At 39.8% G+C, this 23,710-nt stretch overlaps 1 protein-coding gene across 1 annotated transcript; it reads right to left on the bottom strand.

Moving 5' to 3' along the window:
* Positions 1–1,758: 1,758 nt before the first annotated feature.
* On the bottom strand, positions 1,759–18,128 carry DHRS7 (dehydrogenase/reductase 7). Its single transcript, XM_068544586.1, has 7 exons — positions 17,863–18,128; positions 11,244–11,396; positions 9,375–9,481; positions 8,667–8,906; positions 6,191–6,313; positions 4,724–4,939; positions 1,759–2,013 (listed from the first exon to the last, which is right to left on the bottom strand). Exons 1-7 carry the CDS (start codon positions 17,993–17,995, stop codon positions 1,966–1,968), a joined length of 1,020 nt encoding a protein of 339 aa, XP_068400687.1. The 5' UTR covers positions 17,996–18,128; the 3' UTR covers positions 1,759–1,965.
* Between the last annotated feature and the right edge of the window lie 5,582 nt (positions 18,129–23,710).

Genomic DNA, 23,710 nt, shown 5'->3' with positions numbered 1-23,710 from the left:
GAACCAAGAAGACAGTGAAGAATTATATCACCAACCAAGATCCAAGGCAAAATGAAACTTAAGAGACCTGAGCTCAGCATTTGAGCTGCTTTTCTTCTAGGAACATTTGCCAATTAAGGAAGAGGTGGCTGAGAAGATAACACTTTTGGCAGACTTGCTACTAAGTTAGAGGGTTAAAAAATGGAGTCCAGGGCTCTCCAAAGAAGGAGGGTGAACAAAAAAAAAGATGCATTTTCAATCTTTTCAATCCCTAAAACTGGATTAAGGTGACCCTGGATGTGTAGTGTACCTAGCTACTACCCAGAGCAAATGTACATCTTCTCTGGACCTTTTAAGTTATTTTTATAATTTTTCATATTTATGTTGGACAATCTAAAATAAAGCTCGTGAGGAGATAAGACAACATGAGCAAAATCCAAGAGAAACAACAGACAATAGGAACAAACTCACAGGGGTTTATAACTGGAGGCTTTTTCCTCTTAATCCCCTTCACCTATTTTGCCCCCTACCCCACAATAATCACCCATGTTTTCTCTGTGGCTGTATGTCTGTTTTTTGTTTTCTTTTTTTAAATTATACATATGAGTGAGATCATGTGGTATTTTTCTTTGACATATTTCACTTAGCATAATGCCTTCTAGATCCATCCATGTTGTATCAAGTGGCAAGATTTCTTTTTTTAATGGCTGAGTAATATTACATTGTATATATATACACAACATCTTTATTCATCAATGGACACTTAGGTTGCTGCTGAAATTCTCAATCTTGTGTTTTACATCTTTCAATATACCAAACATAATTTTCAAGCCTGTGTTTAATAATTCCATTATCTGGGATCCCCTGTGGACAAAATGAGCACTATCTTCTGTGCACATAAATTTAAGTATATGCAAACAGAATTGTTATAGTCATCATTTACTTTCTTCACTCATCACCGTGCTTCTAGGATATATCCATCTTGCCATGTATGCATTTATTCCATTGCTTTTACTTGCTATACCTCATGGTGTCACTCCACCATTTACACCTTCCCCATTTCCCAAAGATAGCCACCAGGGTGGTCTCCAACTTCTCCACCAACTATTCCAGTTATTTTATGGGTGTTACCTTGTCTGTAGGTAAACTGTGAACTGCTTATACATAAGAACCATGTTTTTCTTCCCCTGTTCTTCTCCCTTGACAGTAAATAGTCAAGGAATATTTGTTGATTTTCTATTGTGGCCTATGCATGTTTTCTACTATAAGGTGCTAAAGATTAAAGTAAAATTAATGATAATAACTAAAATAAGAAGTCGCCAATGCAATCTTCCTGAGCTGAGTTTAACCCAGGCTTTACCCCTTACGAGCTCTGTGACCTTGGGAAAGTAACACCTACTTGCTTTGGGCATTTCTTTCTTCATCTATTAGAGGGCTGTTATGAGAAATAACAGAGGGCTTAGAGGGCTGTTATGAGAAATAAATGAATTAACTAATTACAAAGCACCTCAGTACAGCAAATGACATATAATAGATTTTTAATAAATTATGGCTGCTATGAGTCCTACCTACGGCTTCAAATTCCAGTCATTTGTACCTGTCAACTCTTCCAAGAGAGTGTAAGCACCTTGGAGGCATGCCATTTCAGACACTTCTTTATATCTGCCCATTACCCAGCACTCTGCTTCATGTAATATTCCATGCGTTTATGCTAAATGGATTACTGTAATTCTTTGGTTGGCATTCTGCTAACCTAGATTTTAAGCATACATGGTAGAGTATGTTAAAATGCTCTTTAATCCAGGAATGTAGTATGCATTAATACCCTTATTGCAAGACTCCTGGCAATCTTATTTATTACACGTTGAAAGTTGTATCTATTAAGAAGTAAAATCACAAATAAGTAAGTCTTCAGTGCATAAGAAAATTGCTGTTGTCATGTTTTCCATTTCTCTTTCCATTGGCTTGGAAAATGCAAGTACTCCTTCATTGATATTTTGTCTTCCAGATTTTAAAATAAGAGGAATCTGCATCCTATAACAGAATGACAGAAACATGAATCAGTCTCTTCTACCCTGGTTTTTGACAATTAATTCCTTCTGTTTTGAGGAGCTATATCATTATGATTCACTGTTGAGAATCCTTATAAAACCTGGGCAAATGCTTAAATCAGAATAAAAATCATAGCCAAAATTCTAGATCTACACAAAAATATCTCTAATGGGCTTAGCATAGTTATTCCCCTGTCATTTGTTAGCATCTGACTATGCCATTTCATAAATGCTGAAATTTCTATTATTACTCTTCTGGATCAGCATGTCATACCTACACTGACTTGCCTTTATAAATACAAAGAACAGTGTCTTTAGAATTAAAATATTTGACAGACAACTTCAAAATCTTTTGTGGACTTTAGAGTACATTGCTTAAAGAGTAAAACAAGGCAACTCAGTCTCTAAGAGGTGACATTTCATTTGGGAAGATACCCATTTACCACTTTCAAGAATTTGCACTAAAGACAAAAATAAATTATAACACAGAATTCAATGCAATTCTTTATGCCTAAAATTAATAACGATTCATCAAAACAAAGTTCCAGACATAATGTTCGTAGCTTAAATGACAGAAACAAATTCAAGTATTATCAACAAGTACATTTAGTTTGGGATAATACTGGCATTCTCTTAACTTAGATGCTTATAAACAAATTTCAATAAGGAGATGGATATATACAATACAAAATAACGGTGGGGAGGAAAGAAGCAAGGAGGAGAGAATTAAGTAAAAAAAAAAATGAGGAACAACTTTTAAAAGTTTCTAGGGTTTTGTGTAAAGAATAAGGTATATCTCAGAAATGGTTTTGGGAAATGAAAGGATGCCCAGTTTATCATAAAGTGATAAAGCAGTAAGACCACGTAATAAGCAATATTTTAAAGATGTCGGTAGGAAGAGAGAGGTCATCATTTTTAGCAAATGTGAGATGTAATGAAGTGCCTAGATTTACTGAGTGATGTTTATATCTTACAGTTAGGTATTCTGTAAACAAAAAAAAATCCTTCCTATGGACATTCCTGAAAGAACAGCTGCTACAGTGGGACTGATACTCTAGCCCCTAGTCCTTCTTTGCCCTCTGAAACAATTATTTCTATAATGCATTCTCTGCCATACTATTTAACTCTTTGATCTTTACTATCTGTTTGCTGAATATCCTCCTGCCATTAAAACAAAAGCATTAACAGCTAATACTTAATAATCATAACACTCCACGGTATGTTTTAAGAGCTTTCCACATACTAACTCATTTACTCCCCATAACAATCCTTCATTTACTCCCCATAACAATCCTATGACTAGGTGCTATTGTCATCAGTAATCTCCATTTTGTAGTTGGGGAGACTGATTGATAGAGAAGTAACTTGCCTGGGGTCATGGGACGAGTATGGGGTAGAGCTGGGATTTCAACCTAGGTAGACCGGCACCAGGCTCCATGCTCTTAACCAGGATGCTGTGTCACCTCTTTAGTAAGGTGGCCTTTCCCTCTCAACTCTTATCCATCACTGGGCACAATGCCACTGTATCTGCTGTCCTCTAAATTTCAAACTCAGATGTAATATTTGATGAAGCTCTACCTTTGGAACCATCCCACACTACCAAGTCCCAGTGTTGGGACTTAATGTTACCAAAACACTTACAAATGTTTTGGCCCAAAGCAAACTGGTTACTAGAAAATGAATAGCCCCCTTCATGATTTTTCAAGCTCTAGACATGTTAGTGCATATTGAAAGTTTTATAACCTTTAAGTCTCTTTAAGTATTTTCTTTTGTTTTTTGCTTTTTTCACTAATTCATTTTCACTGTCCTGCAAAAAGCTGGAACAAATGTCTAACAATTTGTGATTGCTTAAATAGTGGTAGGTTATATAATGATACAAATGGTATGATCCCATTTTATAAGTCTCCTTATATACAATCCCTGCTAACATTTCTAAAAGAAGGTAGTAATCACTGAAAGAAATACTTTAACAGTAAAAACCATCCACAGAAATAATGCTTCTTTGCATAATCATATCTATATGATCTATAATTTTTAGCTTAACTCATTACATATCCTTTGCTGTTTATACATTAAACTCTTTTGATGGTCACAATTTTCTCAAATAGTTTATAACATTCCTTACTTTTCTGGAAGAATGAGTGCTGAAAGAATGAGCGATCAGCATATTTTCCTAGACACATCTCAGATGTGCAAAGTGCTTCTGGAACAAAGTCAAAGGAACCAGCACTACATGTAAGAGTGCATCTCTTTTAATAGTGTGGAAGTGCTTTGACGGAGGTAGGCACAGGGCTGAGGTGCACCAAGTCCTGGGGAGAAATGGGAGGGGAGGCCAGGTATCAACCCAAGGAGGTGACACTTGTAGGATGTAGACTTGTAGGATGGGTTGGAGTTTGTGGGTACACATGGTAGAGAAAAAGCATTTTGGCCCATACACTAGCCAAACAGTAAGTATAGAAGAAAAAATGGCAATCCTTGATTTGATTTTACCTTGTAGAAAACTTTCTCCAAGACCAGTAGTAATTTATAGTAAACCAACAGATATGCATGGGGGAATGGAAAACTTTTTATACCTTTTGTATTTATATCATGAGGTTAGTGGAAGGTTAGTAAGAAAAGTTTTCAAGCACTAGAAGATGTCATACTTTCCTACAAGATTGATATGTATTCAGAAATGTATAAATTGGTCTTACCACACCATTCTTAAAGTTCTCAATCCTTTTCTTCCCTAATTTGTTGGTTATCCACCAGGCCCAGGTTGGCATATATTGCCACAAATATGCCATTAACAAAAAAGGCTGATCCGCGATCCAAACTTCCTTCAAATCATTGGCCATGCTGATTAACATCAGCTGCACACAACGACTGACTGTCATCTTGTGGGACTGATCTGCATCGCTGCCTGTAGTCTAAGAAAATTTTGAAAAATTAGTGAGGGATGTGTATTTATCCAAGGTATCTCACAGAACTTTTAGGCTAGAAAGGACCCAGAAGACATCTAGTTGAGTGACTCCTTTAATGTGGCCTCATGCCCCTTAGGAGTCCCCACAGGTACTAATGGGTGCCTATAAGCTATTTGTAATATTTCAAAAAGCCTAATGGAATTCATACACTTAACCAGATAAGATTGTGCAGGCTAACTAAAAGATAAAGGTTCTCTGCTTTCAATTAGAATTGTACCATCTTAAAGTACTTAATGATAATTCCATGTCCAAAAATTCCATGTTTACTTTAATAGTAAAAAATGTGAAACAAATTATTAATACATACATTTAGCAAGTGAAATTCTATAAAATATGGAGTTCATGGGGATGAAATGGAGGAAGAAGATAAACGCGGTTTCATGGTATTGAACAAATCTGGTACTGCTACTCTAGTTAACCCACTACCATTCTACAAATAAACTGAGGCCCAGAAAGGCAGTAACTTATCTGTGTTCACACAGATCATTTAGTAGTAGCCAGTTCTATATTCCAAGTCCCTTGATTCCTGTAATAGAGTGCTTATTCTATTTTACCATAGTGCCCCCACAGAAAATGTGAAAATGTAAACTGTATACGTAAACATTTACATAGAAGCATATATAGATTTATATCTCAGTAGAAATATTAGTGGAGAAGAAGGAAAATTTCATGGCCTTTAGAGGGATTTTTGTATTAGTGAGTGATACTGGATTCTTCATGAGACATTCACTATTAATTTGATAGATCACTTATGTGTAATCTATGAGCTGAGGGAAGCACAGGCCTGGGTGAGGCTAACCTAAAATTAGTACAACTCAACAAGCTTTTTTCTAAGCTCCTTCACCATAATCCCTTTTTTAAAATCCCAGTAAGATTTAATGTACTAAAATTCAGCCACACAGAACCTTTCAATGTTGCTATAATTTGTGAACTGATTAAAACTGGGTTTTTAAAATACTGATAGTGCACATAATAGTGGATTACTTATAAGCAGTTATCTTAGTAATTTCTTTAGCTTTTATTAAAACTGGATGCCAAAGCCCTATCAGCTAACCTTAACAATTTTCCTAATGCTGAGTTCAGTTCTGTAAATAGTTCATAAGCAATTCTAACATGAAAACCCTGAGGCATAGTGATAATAATGCCAGTGTATAACTACTAAAGCATTCAAATTATTCCCCAACTAGAAATTTTTACCTTTGTGACTTCTTCAGTTAGGGCATTCTTCACAATATTTGATTGCACAGGTCCTGGGCAAATGTTAGAAACTATTATACCTGGGTATGTAGCAAGTTCAATTCGGAGGGTATTAAAAAATCCCTAAAAGGCAAAAAAAAGCAAGTAAAATTAAATACAGACACATATCTCATGTTTACTAATAGCACTGAATTACTTTTCTTCAACTTTTTATGAAGGCCAACAGCAGCAGAAAATATGTCCTGAAATGCCTGAGTAAAGGATAGGAAATGCAATTACACAAGATGAGGCATTTTTAAGTGTAAGACTGAAGGCAATCTAGAAGAGGCATTCTCAGCTCTTTCCAGGTATGAATGGTTCATCCCCGCATTGGCAGTGGCAGCTTGTGCCACCAGTGATTTAGCACTGGATTAGTGAGAGATTACCCCTGGAGAGTCTGATACACCCTCCCACCCAGTCGCCGCCAGCTCCCCACCCCAAAAGGGTTGCGTGTTCTCCACCGAGCGTCACTAAGGCTGGGTTTCTTTTTCTCCCTCAAAGTGGCCTAAAGTGCAGATGTTGGGGCAAGGGGGAGCAAGCGGGGATTAGTACTAAACCGAAACTATCATAGAGGAACAGTTCAACCTTTTCAATTACTATTTGAATAGACAATTAGTTTCAGCAAAGATTTATATTTTGGGGGTAGTAAGAGAGTACATGGCTAGTTAAAAATGTAATATGATTGCTTACTCAATGGCTTTTGTAAAAACAAGCTGGACCCTCTAGACTTAAAAGATACTGCCCATTTCTAAACCAAATAGGGAGTAAACATCTACATCCCTTCACCTCCTCTCTAAATCAGGAAATATTCCAAGACTACATTGTGATAAACTGAATTAATTGAAAAGCCTAAGCAGCTAACCCAGGGTGCATTCATTTATGATCCAATAACATCAAACAGTTACCAGCCTTTAATGCTGATGCCTAACAAACACAGGGTCTTTGAGGGTTCACGCTGTCAGAGACTAATACGGTGCCTGACTCAGATGGACAGGAAAAAAGGCTTCATGAATGAACTCCTGCACCCTTAACCTTCTGCCACTCTAAGCAAAAGAGGGGAGAGGACACCATGAAAGCCAATACACCAGACACGAAAACCTCTCCTTGTTTGAAATCACATCTAGTATAGTGTGTGAACTTCTGAATGACAAATAAGTTCACTCTCTAGCTTGCTGGGTATCGGGGAAGGAAATGTGCTCTTCAAAAAGAGCCTCCTGGTCTCAGTGTTCAGCTACTGGTATAACCAGAGTCTCAACTTGCCACATGGTATCAGATGATCAAATCCAATAATAAAACAGTGAGTCTCAGAGGGCAGGCCAGACAACTCATATTGTGTTTGACTGAAAGCATCCTGCATGTCTTATGAGATACTAAGTGCGAAACAGATGGGGTGGCCAACTTCCCTCATCTGCCTGCCTGAGACTTGCCCAACTGCTCTGCAGGAAGTAAATGATACCCCATTACCAAATATGAGGAAATCATCACTCCCATATTTCATTTCATCACTCTGCAACTGTCTGCTCTGCACAGCAGAAAGAGGATCCTAAGGAACCAAAGCTTCAAATTTTCATGTGACTGATGACCCATTCAACTATTGCATCTCATTATTCCAACAGTGAAACATTCTACTTAAACTGACCTTCAACAGCATTAATTATAAATCATTTGTCTTTCTTAATCATTCTCCTATTGGCCTTATGATTTAATTTGCTCCATGTTATAGTTTAGTAACATTTCTTATCCACTCTTAAGCCAACATTAAAAATTCATCCGTTTCTAATATTCACATCTCATAAATTATGCAAGCCAAATTAAGCTTTCTCCGAGACTCTGCCTTAACTAGATTTTCTTCTTCCAATGAAATCAGAGTAAACAGAGTCAAGGCTAGTCCCAGTAGGGATATGAAACGCAGGGCTAGTCATTCAGTGGGCAGTTCCTATGTCTGACATGCATGTACATTTAGAAATTCAGGTAAAATAAACACCAACAACAATGGGGAAGGAAAAAGAAGTCACAGAAATGAGGAGGACAAGTACATCCTGAAATGTGAGTAGAAGAAACAAGGGGTAGACCCCAAATTTGCCATGAAGATGTGTTAGAAATGAGGAAAAGGTAAAGGGTGACATGTCAACTAGACTATACAGTTTTCAAGGGCAGGGATCATATCATATCATATCATCTTTATACTCCCAGGACCTGTTGCAGTGCACGACACAGTGTAGGTGCTTGATACATGTTTGCTAAATTAGGAAGAGGCATGTAAGGCTCAAGTCTTTTTTAGCATCTTCTGGGTAAGTCTTCTACCCGAGATCTCCTTGGGTCTCTCTCTGTCTCCATACATCACTACCCAGTTCCAATGATCTCTTGCAGTGAAGGCCATATGCCCCATATACACATTCAGGTCAGTTCTATCCGAGTTGAGTTTTGGCAGCCTTACCTGAAGAGCGTGTTTGCTGGCACAATAGCCAGCAGAAAGGGGTGCACATACAACACCCAGGAGGCTAGTCACAGTAACAATTTTTCCTTGCTTCCTCTCAATCATGTGAGGCAGAACACACTTTGTCAAGGACACCGTCCCTAAGTAGTTAACCTCTATTAGCTCCTTGTAGACGTCCAGGCTGGTGTCCACACACAAAGAACGCTGGGATACTCCACCATTGTTGACCAGAATGTCAATCTAGTTAAAGAAAATCAGAAAAGGGGCACTTTAGGATGACCTGTAGATGTATTGTTGGAATTCCCAGGGATGGCTGGTTATATTGTTAACTTGATGAATCAATGGAACAGGATGGTATATTTCCAGAAGTCAGCAATAAAAAAGATAAAATGAAAATCAGAATTCACCTATGGAACTAAATTCTCAACTTAAGTGACTTTTTATGGAAAATAATGTGTCACAAAAATAATAGGCACAGTGGATTTTTAGCTTCTTTTGTTTTACATGGAGGAGTTAGTATTTGTTAAGGGAGGAAAAGTTCTAATTACATAAAGCCACAGTCTCAGAGATTAGGAGGCCCAACTCATGGGCCTTCATCACACTGCATGAACCCATTTGCCTTAAGCCCTTTGAATGACAGCACCATAGATGGGAATCTCTTTTGCAGCTACTTCAAAGCAAGATTCATGCACTCAAAATGCTACTTACTTTGCCAAACTCCTGGAGAACCGCTTTGGTAGCCATTTCATGGGAACTTCTGTTAGTCAGGTCAAGGGGCAAAATGAGTATATCTTTTCCTTTCAAATTGCCATTCTCTAAATGAAGACACTTAAAAATTAATGTGGAAGTCATGTGCTATTTACATTAACATTTAACACCCACCCTACAACCACATTTGGCAATGAACTCATTTCTGGGTGGCCCTGTGGTTGAGGTTCTCTTCAGTGACCAAGAAGAGGACTGGTAGTGATATGGCAACATATCATCAGACAAAAAGCTGGGTACACAGGAAGTAGAATTCCTCTCTTCAGCTTGAATATATACAGCCTAATATTGGAACAGACTCTAGAAGAAATCAAGATTATACTACAAACTAAAAAAAGCAAAAATTTTAGAGCAATTTCTTTAGAAGTACAGAGGTACATCTGTACAACTGTTATATGATAGGTTCACTACTTGATTTTTAAACACATTTTTAAAAATTTTATGCTGAAAATCAATAAGAAATTGAGTCCTCCAGTCACATGACACATAGAAGCTTCCTTCCAGAGGCTAAGGATTCCAGGAGGCAAACAAGGAAAAGGATACAATCCTGAAATTCGCAACCAAGAAACATGTTGTGCTGTAATGGCCCTTTCTATTTCTGTTCATCAAAAGAGCAACTGAAACTAATTTCCTTGAATTCTAACCTTGAAATACAACAAGGTTGTGTTTCAATAAGAAAAACAAGTAACTAGAGAAAACAAGAGGTGTAAAGGCTTTATGGGCAAAGGAGTAAATTGTGAAACATTAACTGTTTTTTAAAAGAAACAGTTTGCACTAATGATCTGACAAATAAAAGGGAAACAGCCTTACTCGAGCTAAGAAATGCTGTTATGGTTCATTTCTGCCAGTGCAAGTCTCAACATGGAGGAGCAACTGCCATAAGAAGTGGCCCAGTTCAGAAACACAAGAAGCCTTTGAAAGCAATATCGTGAAAGAGGGCTTGTGGCCGTGGCAACTAACTCTGTTTCTGGGTGGTTAGTTCCATCAGCAAAGTGAAAGAAAGATTTTTAAAGAATGACAGGTAAATGACCAAAAAAATGGTCTACTGGAAAATTCAAAATTATTTCAGTGTAGATACTAAATGTCCCATGAGAAATAATAACTTTATTACTTGAGGCTGCTTTCACTGTGAACATAACTACACCAAAACCCAAACAGACAAAAAAATTGTTGTCCTATATATATGAAAAATATTACCTCAAGTTGCATTTTTCAAACTTAATTCTATTCCGAGACTTCCCTAGTGTCCAGTGGTTAAGACTCCGTGCTTCCACTGCAAAGGGGCATGGGTACGATCCCTGGTCCGGGAACTAAGATCCCACATGTGTGGCGTGCCCGAAAAAAAAAAAATTAAACTCTATTCCTGTTTTATCCTGGTAACAAAAATCTTATACCATTTCACATGATTTTAATATCTGATGTTTTAACAAAATGTCAATTAAATTTCTCTGGTTACATACATGTATATCATACATAAGAACCAAATTGTTCTTTCTCTAAGACGAAAATGTAAGACATTTATTTGGTCACTAAAAATCCACTAGCATTTGAGAGAATTGATGGTCACTCCCTACTGCTAAGAACCAGTGTCAAAAAAAAGTAGAAATGTGGCAGAAAAAGAGAAGAAAAAGGGCAGGCCAGCTAACTAAGAGATGACAAAAGGAAGAGGACTTGGATCAAAGCACGTAGAGCATTTGGAAACAGAGTCTACTGCCCAGGAGGATCCCCCTCTTCCCTCTAAAATTCCCAAATTTTGACTTTGGGTTCTGATTTACTTCTAGGAAGCACTGCTGCTATTTTAGATTTACTTACCAAGGCATCTTCTTTTCACCCTTTCCAGCTCATGCACTCTTCTGGCTGACAGCACAAGAGAAACTCCTAGTTTGGACAGCTGGTAAGCCAGCTCTTCACCAATCCCACTTGATGCTCCAGTCACCCACACCACCATATCAGTCAGCTCCCATTCTATTGAAAAAGGAGTGGGGATTGAGGGGAGAAAATAAGCTACAGGTTACATCCATAAATCAAAGATTAACCAAAGGAAAAAAGTAGTTTTATACAATATCACTGAATAAGAAGACATAATGTGTGGCGCTTAAAAATTTAAATATCCTATGTTTACAGCCTTGATTGTGGTGATGGTCTCACAGGTGTATACTTATCCCCAAACTCATCCAGTTGTATACATTAAATATGAACAGTTTCTTATATGATAATCATACCTCAATAAAGTGGTTTAAAATTTTTTTAAATTAAATATCCTAAGAAAACACTTCCTACCTAGTGATACAAATCATATTAGTAACAGTTATCAACATGTTATTTTGTGTATTCTAGACTCTTGGTGAGTTTTCCAGACTTTACTTCAAGGTATAACTCCATGGTCTGACTCTAAGGCTCTATTTATCTGTATATTTGATCAAGAAGAGGAAGGGTAAGTAAATAGAAAGTATCTGGACTCACATTCTCACTTTCCGTATTCATAAATGAGGGATTCAGATAAGATGATCACTAAAAGTCCCATCCAGTTTTCAATTCTATTATTCTAATTTCTTGCAAATCTGAATATACCAAGTTCTACTCTAGGGTATGGTAGAATCACCCTGGATTTTTAAAGTCATGTTTTCCCCATTTGTCAATCATATCTGATGCCTATCAACTAAAGGTCATTTTGTAAAAGTGCCCCCCAAATGCCTGAGCTTTCATCTTAGAAGAATCTAGTAGTTCACCCAAGAAGAAATACATATGAGCAATGAAATGTACTCTGCTTGCCCAAGTATCATCTTGTTAAAGATTGTAAAAATGTAAAATAAAGCAATGACGAGTGGTTTATTCTCCAGTGAAAAACTTATTTGCACTGAAGCACACGATAGCCACCGTCCACCTGAATTCATAGAGAGTCACTGTAGTGCGGTGTGCCTGTGTGCCTTATTTATTAAAATGTGTTATTTATCAAAAATAGGTTTTATTTAAGATACACATTGCTGATTTTAGATCAGAAAAGTTAAAATCAGGAAACTAGTTTACTGTTTTAGTCAAACAATTCTAAAACCTAACTGGTGGGTAATCAGTACGAGCTCTGGAGACTATCAGGGCTCAAGTTCCAGCTGTGTCACACACAGCAATGAAATGCTCCCATGTGAGAACTTGGTGCCTTAATTTTCCAAACCTGGAAAACTGAATTAATAATAAAACCTCCTTCATAGGACTGTTGAGAGAAATGAGTTAAAACATGTAAAGCACTCAGAGCAGTGTGTGACACATACTCAGTGCTTAATAAAATGTCAACTGTAATTGTTGCTAAAATTGTTTAACAAATGGACTTTTTGGCAGCAAAACACATTGTATGCTGTAATTTCTCCAGCCACGGGCAATGGGGTTACTAACTTTAATGGCTTAACATTTTTTCATTGCTTCCTATATGTTTAAACATATTACTTTATTAAAACCCTCACAAGGACCTTATGAAACAAGAATGATCTCAATTTTATAGAAAAGGAAACTGAGGTTTACAGAGATTAATTTACAGCACTAGACTGTAAATTTCCTTAAGGCTAGGACCCTGACTCCCTTATTCATTGCTGTGTCCTCAGTGCATCGCACAGAGACTCGCATAGAGAAAGCACTCCATAAATCACCGTTGAATAAACACCCAAGAACCCTGGCAGAGCTAGGATAGGAGTCCAGGTATATCTAGCTCCAAAGCCCACACTCCGATCACTAGCCTACACTGACCACGTTTTAATAAGATCAATATCTTAGAACCCAACTGTCTTAGCCATTCAAGAAAATGTCCTCAGGAAAGAGGTGTCATGTAAATATCTGAACTAAGGACAGAAACATCCCAAATACTGTGTCTGGGCTACAATGCTTTCCTATCATTTGATGTACTTTTTTCTCTTTTTTGTGGCTGCAGCTTGAAGGATCTCAGTTCCCTAACCCGGGCCACGGCAGTGAAAGCTCCAAGTCCTAACCACTAGACCACCAGGGAACTCCCACATCTGATGTACTTTTCTGGAAAGGCTCAACTGAGCAACCTTCCTGAAGGACTTTATCAGGAATAGCAGAACGTATATTCAGATAGTCATTCAATGACTACTCATTGTTCCAAAGTTCTGCAATACACAAGACTACAAGGTGAATATAATTTGTAACTATTTACTAACTAGCACAGAACTAACAAAGATTTCTTCATTTGTATACCAATATGCAAACATTATTTAAATGCAACAATGAAAACCCGCAGGCTCACATTTACCTTAGTACACCTGCAGTTCTGGCACCCTTCTTCCCACTCTGAAGAAGAAAACTTTTTTATTCAGCACCAACTTTGTTTAACAATTCAACAGAATCTGGCATACATAATGGCCTCCCCTAAAGAGCCTCTGAAAGCAGATTCTTGGAGTTGGAAGGACACTTAGAGTTCAACCCCCAACCCAGTTTCAGAATTCTCCCCTCAGGCTGTTGACTAGTCTCTACTTAATTTCCTCACAGGAAGAGTAAGCTAGTTATCTCTGAGGCACCGGTTCCTTTTCAAGGCAAGTCTAATCATTCAAGGGGTTCAGGGATTCTTTCTTACACTGATAACTTTAACTCCTATGGATCGGCAGCAGTTCTGCCTTGTGGTGTCAGGAAGAATAAATCAAGCCTGTTTTGCACATGACAGTGTCTCATCTATTTGAAGACAGCTGTTATGTCCTCCCTACGTCCTTTCATCTCTTGCTTCTCTAAGGCTAAACACCTCCAATTTCTGCTACCTTCCCTCAGATGGCATGGCATCCGATTTCCTCACTCTTCTGCTCACACCCTCTGCACAAGCTCCAGCTGGTCAATGTTCCTACTGAAAGGAGCTGACCAGAGCAGGACACAGGACTCCCATGGGGTCTGGACAGTTCAGAGCAAAGTGACATGACTTAACTCGCTTCCCTTGTCCCTCAGAAGGGAGGCTCCGTGAGGGCCCAGGCAGTGGCTGGCTCAGTCACTGCTGTGTCCCCAGTGCCCAGCACAGAGGCCAACACAAGCAGGTATTCAGAAGACATCTGTTGTTGTTTGCAGTTTGTTCCATCAGACACTAAACATCTCCCAGGATTGCCTAATCTTTTCTGGCACTTCACAGTTGACTCACATCGAGGTTACTGCCAACTAAAATCTGAGTCTTCCTCATATGTGCTGCTGTTGAGACTTTTCCTACTCTGGACTGGTGCCATGGATTTTTCTGGATCTACATGCAATACCTAAAATTAGTCACTCTTAAATGTCACCATGTGAGACACAGGCTTGGAAATGCAGAGACTATCTCCAGAAGGATACATAAAAGGCAGGAAATGGTGGTTGCCTCCAAAGAGGCATACTGGGTGGCTGGGAGACAAGGGTGGAAGAGAGCTTTGCTTGTCACCATACATCCCTTTGTATTTTTAAAATTTGCCTTATGTGAGTATATTGTCTATTTTTTAAAGTGACAGAAAGTAATAAACCTATAGAGAAGAAAAAGAGGATAATTTTATTTTAACCTTAAAAGAGTCTGCCCGTCTTTGCAGGCTGAGCTGTTTAGGGAACTTGAGTCTATCTTCATGTTCCTTTTACTTTTTTTCATTATCACCTCACCCCCACCCCCAGCCCCTAAATGTCTTTTTAGTCATTTTTTCCTAATTAACTCTTCCAAGACATTTAAATTTCACAGATATACTGTATATCTGTTTATGTATTTACATATATCTATCTGTGCTTTATACATAAAAGGAGTTCTATAAAGTTTACTCTTCAGTCAATGCAGGTTTAAGAATGGTGAAATTTAAAAATTAAGTTAAAAGTTAAGTTAAGGGCTTCCCTGGTGGCGCGGTGGTTGAGAGTCTGCCTGCCAATGCAGGGGACACGGGTTCGAGCCCTGGTCTGGGAGGATCCCACATGCCGCGGAGCAACTAGGCCCGTGAGCCACAACTACTGAGCCTGCGCGTCTGGAGCCTGTGCTCCGCAACAAGAGAGGCCGCGAAAGAGAGGCCCGCGCACCGCGATGAAGAGTGGCCCCCGCTCACCGCAACTAGCGAAAGCCCTCGCACAGAAACGAAGACCCAACACAGCCAAAAAATAAATAAATAAAATATAGAGGAAATTCACATTTATTAAAAAAAAAAAGTTAAGTTAAAATTTAAAAGCTATTAACATTTAACTTTACAACTGTAAACTTACGAAAGTTATTTTGCTAAATAACTTGTAATGTATTTACTTAAATTGTAATGTATTATATTACATATGTAAACTGGCAAATTATACAGCTACATAATAGCAAAGTAATTAAATGTATTAAGAAAAACCCTTCAAAACTGATACTTTTCCAGCAAAAGTAAGACTGAAAAAACTAAATGAATTTCTTAAAAATTACCTTTAGCCACCTTAACTTTTACTTGATATGTTAAAATAACTTTTCATTTAACTAGCTGCTAGATATTGTCAACATTTTTCCTTTTCAGCACTTGACATTATCAATTGAATAACTTTTATAGAATAATAAAATATAAGGTATTTTTATGTAATTCTCAAAGTCCAATTTAACACAAAAGCACTGAGGATCAAACACAAACATCCACAAAGCAGCCAACAGGCACATGCATTCCATCTGCTGAGATGGAGCAAATGACTAAGAGAAAGTGTACCAATCACAGCCATCTATTTGCCATAGTTCTGTAGCCCTGATCTTGCACCTGTGTTAATGTATTTTCCATGAACTCAATGTCAGCGCTACACATGCTATACCCCCCAAAAACCCAAGAAGAAAAATGAAATACTAAGGAATAATATTTTGTTGGGTAGAGATGAGCTTTGGAGGGGCATAAAACATTGTACCATCTAAGATTTTTTCCTGTCCCCAAGAACCAATTCTCACCCCTGTGTAAGTGACATGGCTCCTCTTCCCTCCCTGGCTCCAGTTTTTGTTTGTTTGTTTTTAACAGTTTTAATGGAGTATAATTGCTTTACAGTGTTGTGTTAGTTTCTGCTGTACAACAAAGTGAATCAGCTATATGTATACATATATCCCCATATCCTCTCCCTCTTGAGCCTCCCTCCCACCCTCCCTATCCTACCACTCTAGGTGGTCACAAAGCACTGAGCTGATCTCCCTGTGCTATGCGGCTGCTTCCCACTAGCTATCTATTTTACATTTGGTAGTGTATATACGTCCATGCCACTCTCTCACTTCGTCCCAGCTTCCTCATCCCCCGCTGTCCTCCAGTCCGTTCTCCACATCTGCGTCTCTATTCCTGCCCTGCCACTAGGTTCATCAGTACCTTTTATTTAGATTCCATATATATGTGTTAGCATACGGTATTTGTTTTTCTCTTTCTGACTTACTTCACCCTGTATGATAGACTCTAGGTCCATCCACCTCATTACAAATAACTCAGTTTCGTTCCTTTTTATGGCTGAGTAACATTCCATTGTATATATGTGCCACATCTTTATCCATTCATCTGTCAATGGACATTTAGGTTGCTTCCATGTCCTCCTGGCTATTGTAAACAGTGCTGCAACGAACATTGTGGTACATGTCTCTTTTTGAATTATGGTTTACTCAGGGCATATGCCTGGCTCCATTTTTAAAGCATACTAGTTATCACTTCCAAGCAAACCTCCTCACATGATTTGGATAGTTTCATACAGGAAACTAGGTCCAGGGAAATCCCACTTCCCCCCTGGCCCTTACAGATCCAAAGCCTAGCTCTGGGCAGTCTATTGAATTTCTCTGAGCATTAGGTTCCCTATCTGGAAAATAAGCTTAATAATGCCTACTTTATAAGAGTCACTGTAAAGGTGACCTGTCATGTGTGAAAAGGGCCTAAGCCCAGTGCTTAGCACATAGAATGCGTTTAGTAAACGACCATCAAATATTAAGCAGGGCACAGATAAAAGTGAGACAGGCAGAACGCCTTTTAGTATGCCAGTAATTATCTTCCTCCAGGCAAAACGCCAATCCGGTTCTTTCTATGGTTATACTTTTATCCCAGTGAGTAAGCAGGTATGTGGGTGACTCTGGATTACCTCAAATTTTATTTCGTTACTCTGAGTAGAGAGAGAAATGGCAGATAAACAACCGCACAAAGTAGCCTCAAAAGGAGTCTCCTTTAAGAACGCACTGTTTCTCAAAGTATTGTCCTCCCACGCTGCATCGGAATCCCTGGGAGCGGGCTTGAGAATTCTGAGATCTGTGGGCGCCCCACAATGCTCTCTTACGCTGCCAACCAGGCAAGTCCATATGGACCAGGACAGAAGACAAAAGGCCCCGGCCCTTTCCTCCCCGAACCGTAGCCCCGGGGAAAGACGCAGCCTCGCTTCCCGGAAGCTCCACGCCACCCTTAGCGAGGGACGCGAAGGCAGCGGAAATCGGACCGCACGGAGCCTGGCCTCCCACTCCGGAAAGGCAGCTGCGGGTCCTCACCTGGGCGTCGCCCCTGCCACTCGGCCCACAGCAGGGTCAGGTCGCCGTCGGCCCGCAGGAAGCATACCAGCTGCACCACGAGCGCGAGCAGCGCGCAGAGCGCCAGCAGCCAGAGCAGCAGGTTCCAGCTCATCGCGGCCGCGCGCGCCCTGCTACGCAGGACGAAAACCGACCGACCAACAAAGCCACCGACCGAGTCTAAGCCGCGCGGCAACGCTCGTGCCTCAGCGCCGCCTCCGCCGCCGCCGCGCCCGCCCCCGGCCCGGGCCCGCCCAGAGAGCCGGCAGAAGGGAGGAGTGGCCAGGTGCACCCAGACCAGCTCCCCGCCGGCCGGGAGCCGCCCCTCGGCTGCGCGCGTTGGGCGTGGGCGATGCCGGCCCAGCGCCCCGCCCGGCGATCGCTGCCCAGGCTTTGCCTGCTTGTGCTCCTAATAAGGGGTTGCAGTAGGAACAGACGGCGTGGATGACTCAAGCACTTGGCGATACTTCTGTTGGTACGGTAGTCACAGCATTTATAATCTCAAGAACGATTCTTTTACAGTTGTTTTGCGGGCAAATAGTTTTCGAAGCTCAGGAAGAGCACAAATATTCCAACCTATGAATTCGACCTCCTCCTCCCCCTTCTTATCTTTCTTTCTTTAACTAGACGAACCCAACAAACCGTCAATTTGTTTCCACCCCACGCCACCCCCACCCCTTCCCCGAATTAACCCAGTGGCTGAGTAGGACTGGCCCCGTGTCCACCTAAATTTGGAAAGCACCTTGAAAAGTGACCCTGGCCCCATTGCTGAATGAGAAAGTGCAGGTTGGGCCTCCTAGTGCTAGGAGCACGGACTGGGGACTTGAGCCAACTCAGTTGGAGTCCGGGTAGCTGAGCCCTCCTCAGTGACCCTGAGTAAATTTTTTCCTTATCTGTACCCACAAAGAATATGTAATTTTTTTTAAACAAATTTATTTATTTATCTTTGGCTGCGTTGGGCCTTTGCTGCGCGCGGGCTTTTTTCTAGTTGCGGTGAGCGGGGGCTACTCTTCGTTGTGGTGCGCCGGCTTCTCATTGTGGTGGTTTCTCTTATTGCGGAGCACAGTCTCTAGGCGCGCGGGCTTCAGTAGTTGTAGCATGCAGGCTCAGTAGTTGTGGCACACGGGCTTAGTTGCTCCGTGCATGTGGGATCTTCCCGGACCAGGGCTCGAACCCGTGTCCCCTGCATTGGCAGGCGGATTCTTAACCACTGTGCCACCAGGGAAGCCCAAGAATATGTAATTTAAATGAGAAAAATGCCTGTGAGAGGAGCACAGTGGCTCATACACAGTAATTATATTCATTCTTTCTTTTGTAGTTATTAGAATTAATTATTATTATTTATTGCTTCTATTATAATTATCATTTCTTAGACTCCAACCTGAAAGGCGAGGGCTTTATTTATCAACTCTATATTCTGCACCTAGAGAGTTCCGTTACACCTGAAAGCCATAAGAATGTTTACACTGTGTTGAATCAGAAATTGTTGTGTTATTGTTCTGGGTTCCTGGAGGAAGATGTGCCCTACCTAGCTAAACCCTGACCCTGACTGATAGTTTATCCTGATCACAACTTGGAATAATATTGCTCAAGAGTTACCCTTATTGCCTTGTCACCTTTACAATATGGGTTTTATTTTCCTTATGACAAATGACTTTTCAAATAAGGTGCTTAAAAATAGTTACCAGCTGGAGCTGGAACCGATCTCAGGTTCAGCTGCTCTTGCTCAGTGTTCCAAGAGACAAGGGTTGCTGGAAATAGAAAGATGCTTTATTCAGGAAGCCGGCAACCTAGGGAGATGGTGGACTAGCAACCCCAAAACCATTTCCCGCCTGTCAGTTAGAGGGAAAGGGTTTTACAGGGGAAAACGGGGAAGTTTCAGGAGTGTGCAGAACAGCACAGTCAGCTCCGACAATCATCTTGAAACTGGTCATGTGGTGGTCTGGTCAGTGTCATCTTGATTGTTTTAAGTGCAGTTAATCTTCAATTCCAGGTCGATTTGTCTCCATTTCCTTGAGGCCAGTTCTTGGAAATTGTGTAAGATGGAGCAGCTTATGTCATGGCTATAGTCTAGTCATCATGCAATTAGCTTTTTCCATATGGTAGTGGTTTTAGTATTTTGCAAAACAACTCAGGAATGTGCATCAGACACTGTTATCTATGTTCTTCAGGGAGGAACTAAAGATTCTGTGACTCCATTGTCCTAATCATGAACTGCTTGAGCCTGCTCTTTTGCGACTCAGGGGAGGCCTGAGAGACTACAGCTTTTCTACAAACAAGAAACAGGGGACATGGAAGCATTTTGTACCTGGGAGGGCCTCGCAGGGTCCTGCTTGGTTTCAATACTACTACAGTGAACAAATTCTTTTCAAGAGTTTCCTCTGAGCCTTTTTCTCCTTCTGTAAAATGAAAGGGTCGAGTTAGACTTAATGTCCCAAGCCAGACCATACCATGGATGGGTACACTCTATGCTCCATCACAAACTCCAGCTGGGGGTGGTGGTGGGGGTGTGTGTGAAAGGGGACAGGTCTGCAGATGGCAATTATGGGAGTGGGAGCTGGGACAGCAGGCCCAGGGCTGGGAAAAACTGGCCCAAAGAATATGATCTTTGGTCTGTCCATCCCTGGTGAGTAAGAGGTCTATGTGAGCTCTGAACATCTAAGTCTCAAAAATATGTCTTTGTCTTTTTTTTTTTTAATGGAAAAGCATTTTATTTTAAATATAGCGGTGTGTACATGTCGGTCCCAAACTCCCAATCTATCCCTGTGTTTTTGTCTTTTAATCTGATGATTTGGTGCAGTATGAATGTCTCATTCATTCCAGGGTATGTACTTGTTGTAAACTTATGGACATTTATTAATTAACAAGCTATAATGCTTAATTTTATGTGTTGACTTGGCTAGGCCATGGTGCCCAGTTTTTGGTCAAACACTAGTCTAGATGTTGCTGTGAAGGTATTTTTTTTAGATGTGATTAATATTTAAGTTAGTAGACTTTGAGTAAAGCAGACTAGCCTCCATAATGTGGGTGGGTCTCATCCAATCAGTTAAAGGCCTTAGGTAAAAAAAAGACAGAGGTCCCGAGAAGAGGGAATTCTGACTCCAGACTGCCTTAGAACTTGGGTTGCAATGTCAGCTCTTCCCTGAGTCTCCAGCCTGCAGGCCTGCCCTGCACATTTCAGACTTGCTGGCCCCCACAATTGTGTGAGTCAGCTCCTTAAAATACATCTCTCTCTCTCTCTCTCTCTCTCTGTATATGTATAGGTATAGGTATATGTGTGTATGTGTGTGTATCTCCTATTGGTTCTGTTTCTATGGAGAACCCTAACTAGTACACAAGCTATAATAAAACTACAGTCATTTCACCTCACCAGCAGTTCTTGCATTGGAAAATGAAAATAGCAAATTAATATGTAAATTTCCACATCAGAAATTTTATTTTACCTGAATAGAGGCATAATTCATTTTGGAATTGAAGTATGTGTGTAAAGATTTAGTTACTATCATCAGAAAAATAACTATTATAACTAACATCTTTGCAATATAAAATGTCCTCATTTGTTCTATTTACCAGTGAGAAAAATCCAGCTTCAGATCTGCTGCCTCTGGTGAAGATACTCAGCAAATTCTTTTCATAAATAGTGTCCATTAGGGTTGCCTCTTCCCATTTTGCACAGAATTTACCTTAAAACTTGGAGCCAAAGTGCTCAAAGCAAATGAAAGACAGATGAACAAATGAAGGGACTCTTCTGAGGCCAGTGGGGCATAAGAGGCAGAGCAGTGGAAATCTGGCCTCTCCTGAATCAGTCCATTCATGAGCTGACCAAATTTTAACCACTGAAATATAACATTCCACTAATTTTTTAAAAAACTTATTCAAACATAAGGTACATTATTTCCTCTGTGAACAGAGCAACTTAAACAATTGCCAAGAGACAGGGAGAGAATCGTTGTCACTTCAGCCCTATGCCATTCCCATTTGGCAAGAGCAGTGGCTTCTCCTTTCCTCAAGTCTCAGTATGTTTTTATGAGGTCAGGACAGCACTGATGAGTGTGGCCATCACTTAAGTCCCCACGAGCCAAGGCAGTGGTCCCTCAGTTAGGACAGGGGCCTTTCACAATTAGAGAAAAAAGACTGAAACCATATACTATTGGGTTGGCCAAAAGATTTGTTTGGTTTTTTTCCGTAAGATGGCTCTAGCAGTGCTTAGTTGTCTTTAACTTCATTCGAAACAATTTTGTTAGATTGTATTGTGACAGCTGTCATATCAGTGTGCATTTTTTTAAAAACTTATCAAAATTGGTGAATTTTTGTGTAGCCATTTTAGTATTGAAGATGGAAGAAAAAAAGCAACATTTTCAGCATATTATGCTTTATTGTTTCAAGAAAGGTAAAAACGCAACTGAAACGCAAAAAAAAAAATTTGTGCAGTGTATGGAGAAGGTGCTGTGACTGATCAAACATGTCAAAGGTGGTTTGCGAAGTTTCGTGCTGGAGATTTCTCGCTGGTTGATGCTCCACAGTCGGGTAGAGCAGTTGAAGTTGATAGCGATCAAATCAAGACATTAATTGAGAACAGTCAACATTATAGCACGCGGGAGATAGCCGACATACTCAAAATATCCAAATCAAGCATTGAAAACCATTTGCACCAGCTTGGTTATATTCATCGCTTTGATGTTTGGGTTCCACATAAGTTAAGTGAAAAAAACCTTCTTGTCCGTATTTCTGCATGCAATTCTCTATTTAAACGTTATGAAAACGTTCTGTTTTTTAAAAAAAAATTGTGATGGACAATGAAAAGTGGATACTGTACAATAATGTGGAATGGAAGAGATCATGGGGCAGGCTGAATTAACCACCACCAACCACACCAAAGGCCAGTCTTTATCCAAAGAAAGTGATGTTGTGTATATGTTGGGATTGGAAGGGAGTCCACTATTATGAGCGCCTTCCAGAAAACCGAATGATTGATTCAACCAAGTACTGCTCCCAATTAGACCAACTGAAAGCAGCACTCAATGAAAAGCGTCCAGAATTAGTCAACAGAAAACGCATAATCTTCCATCAGGATAACGCAAGACCGCATGTTTCTTTGATGACCAGGCAAAAACCGTTAGAGTGTGGCTGGGAAGTTCTGATTCATCCAACGTATTCACCAGACATTACACCTTCGGATTTCCATTTATTTCAGTCTTTATGGAATTCTCCTAATGGAAAAAATGTCAATTCCCTGGAATACTGTAAAAGGCACCTAGAACAGTTCTTTGCTTAGAAAGATAAAAAGTTTTGGGAAGATGGAATTATGAAGTTGCCTGAAAAATGGCAGAAGGTAGTGGAACAAAAGAGTGAATATGTTGTTCAATAAAGTTCCTGGTGAAAACCAAAAATGTGTCTTTTATTTTTACTTAAAAACTGAAGGAACTTTTTGGCCAACCCAATATATTTCAGCACCTTACAACATGATTCTACAAACACACAAACTTACTCTCAGCAAAAGTATCCATTTTGGCAAATAAATCCTACTTTGGTGCTAAATCATCCCCTACCTAAGCCATGATTCACATCCTAAATTTCACAATGCAGTGAAAACAGAAAGTAATCAAAACACCACTCTAATTTACAAAACATTAAGATACTATTCTTGATTAATTTCCACTAGAAGTATGCTTCAAAGCGTTTAATTGCTTCCTCCTAAACACCTACATATGTTAGACAAGCATCAACAGCAGCAACTTTCTTATTCATAAGCATTTAAAAGCAAAAGTGTTTCAATCCACAAGCCTCATGGGGGCCCAGGTAGCATGCAGAGAAACGAGGTCATAGTTGA

The sequence above is a fragment of the Eschrichtius robustus genome, chromosome 1 (assembly GCF_028021215.1).
Source record: "Eschrichtius robustus isolate mEscRob2 chromosome 1, mEscRob2.pri, whole genome shotgun sequence".
NCBI lineage: Eukaryota > Metazoa > Chordata > Mammalia > Artiodactyla > Eschrichtiidae > Eschrichtius > Eschrichtius robustus.
Note: the sequence above shows the minus strand (reverse complement) of the source record. Positions and strands in the feature narration are given on the sequence as shown.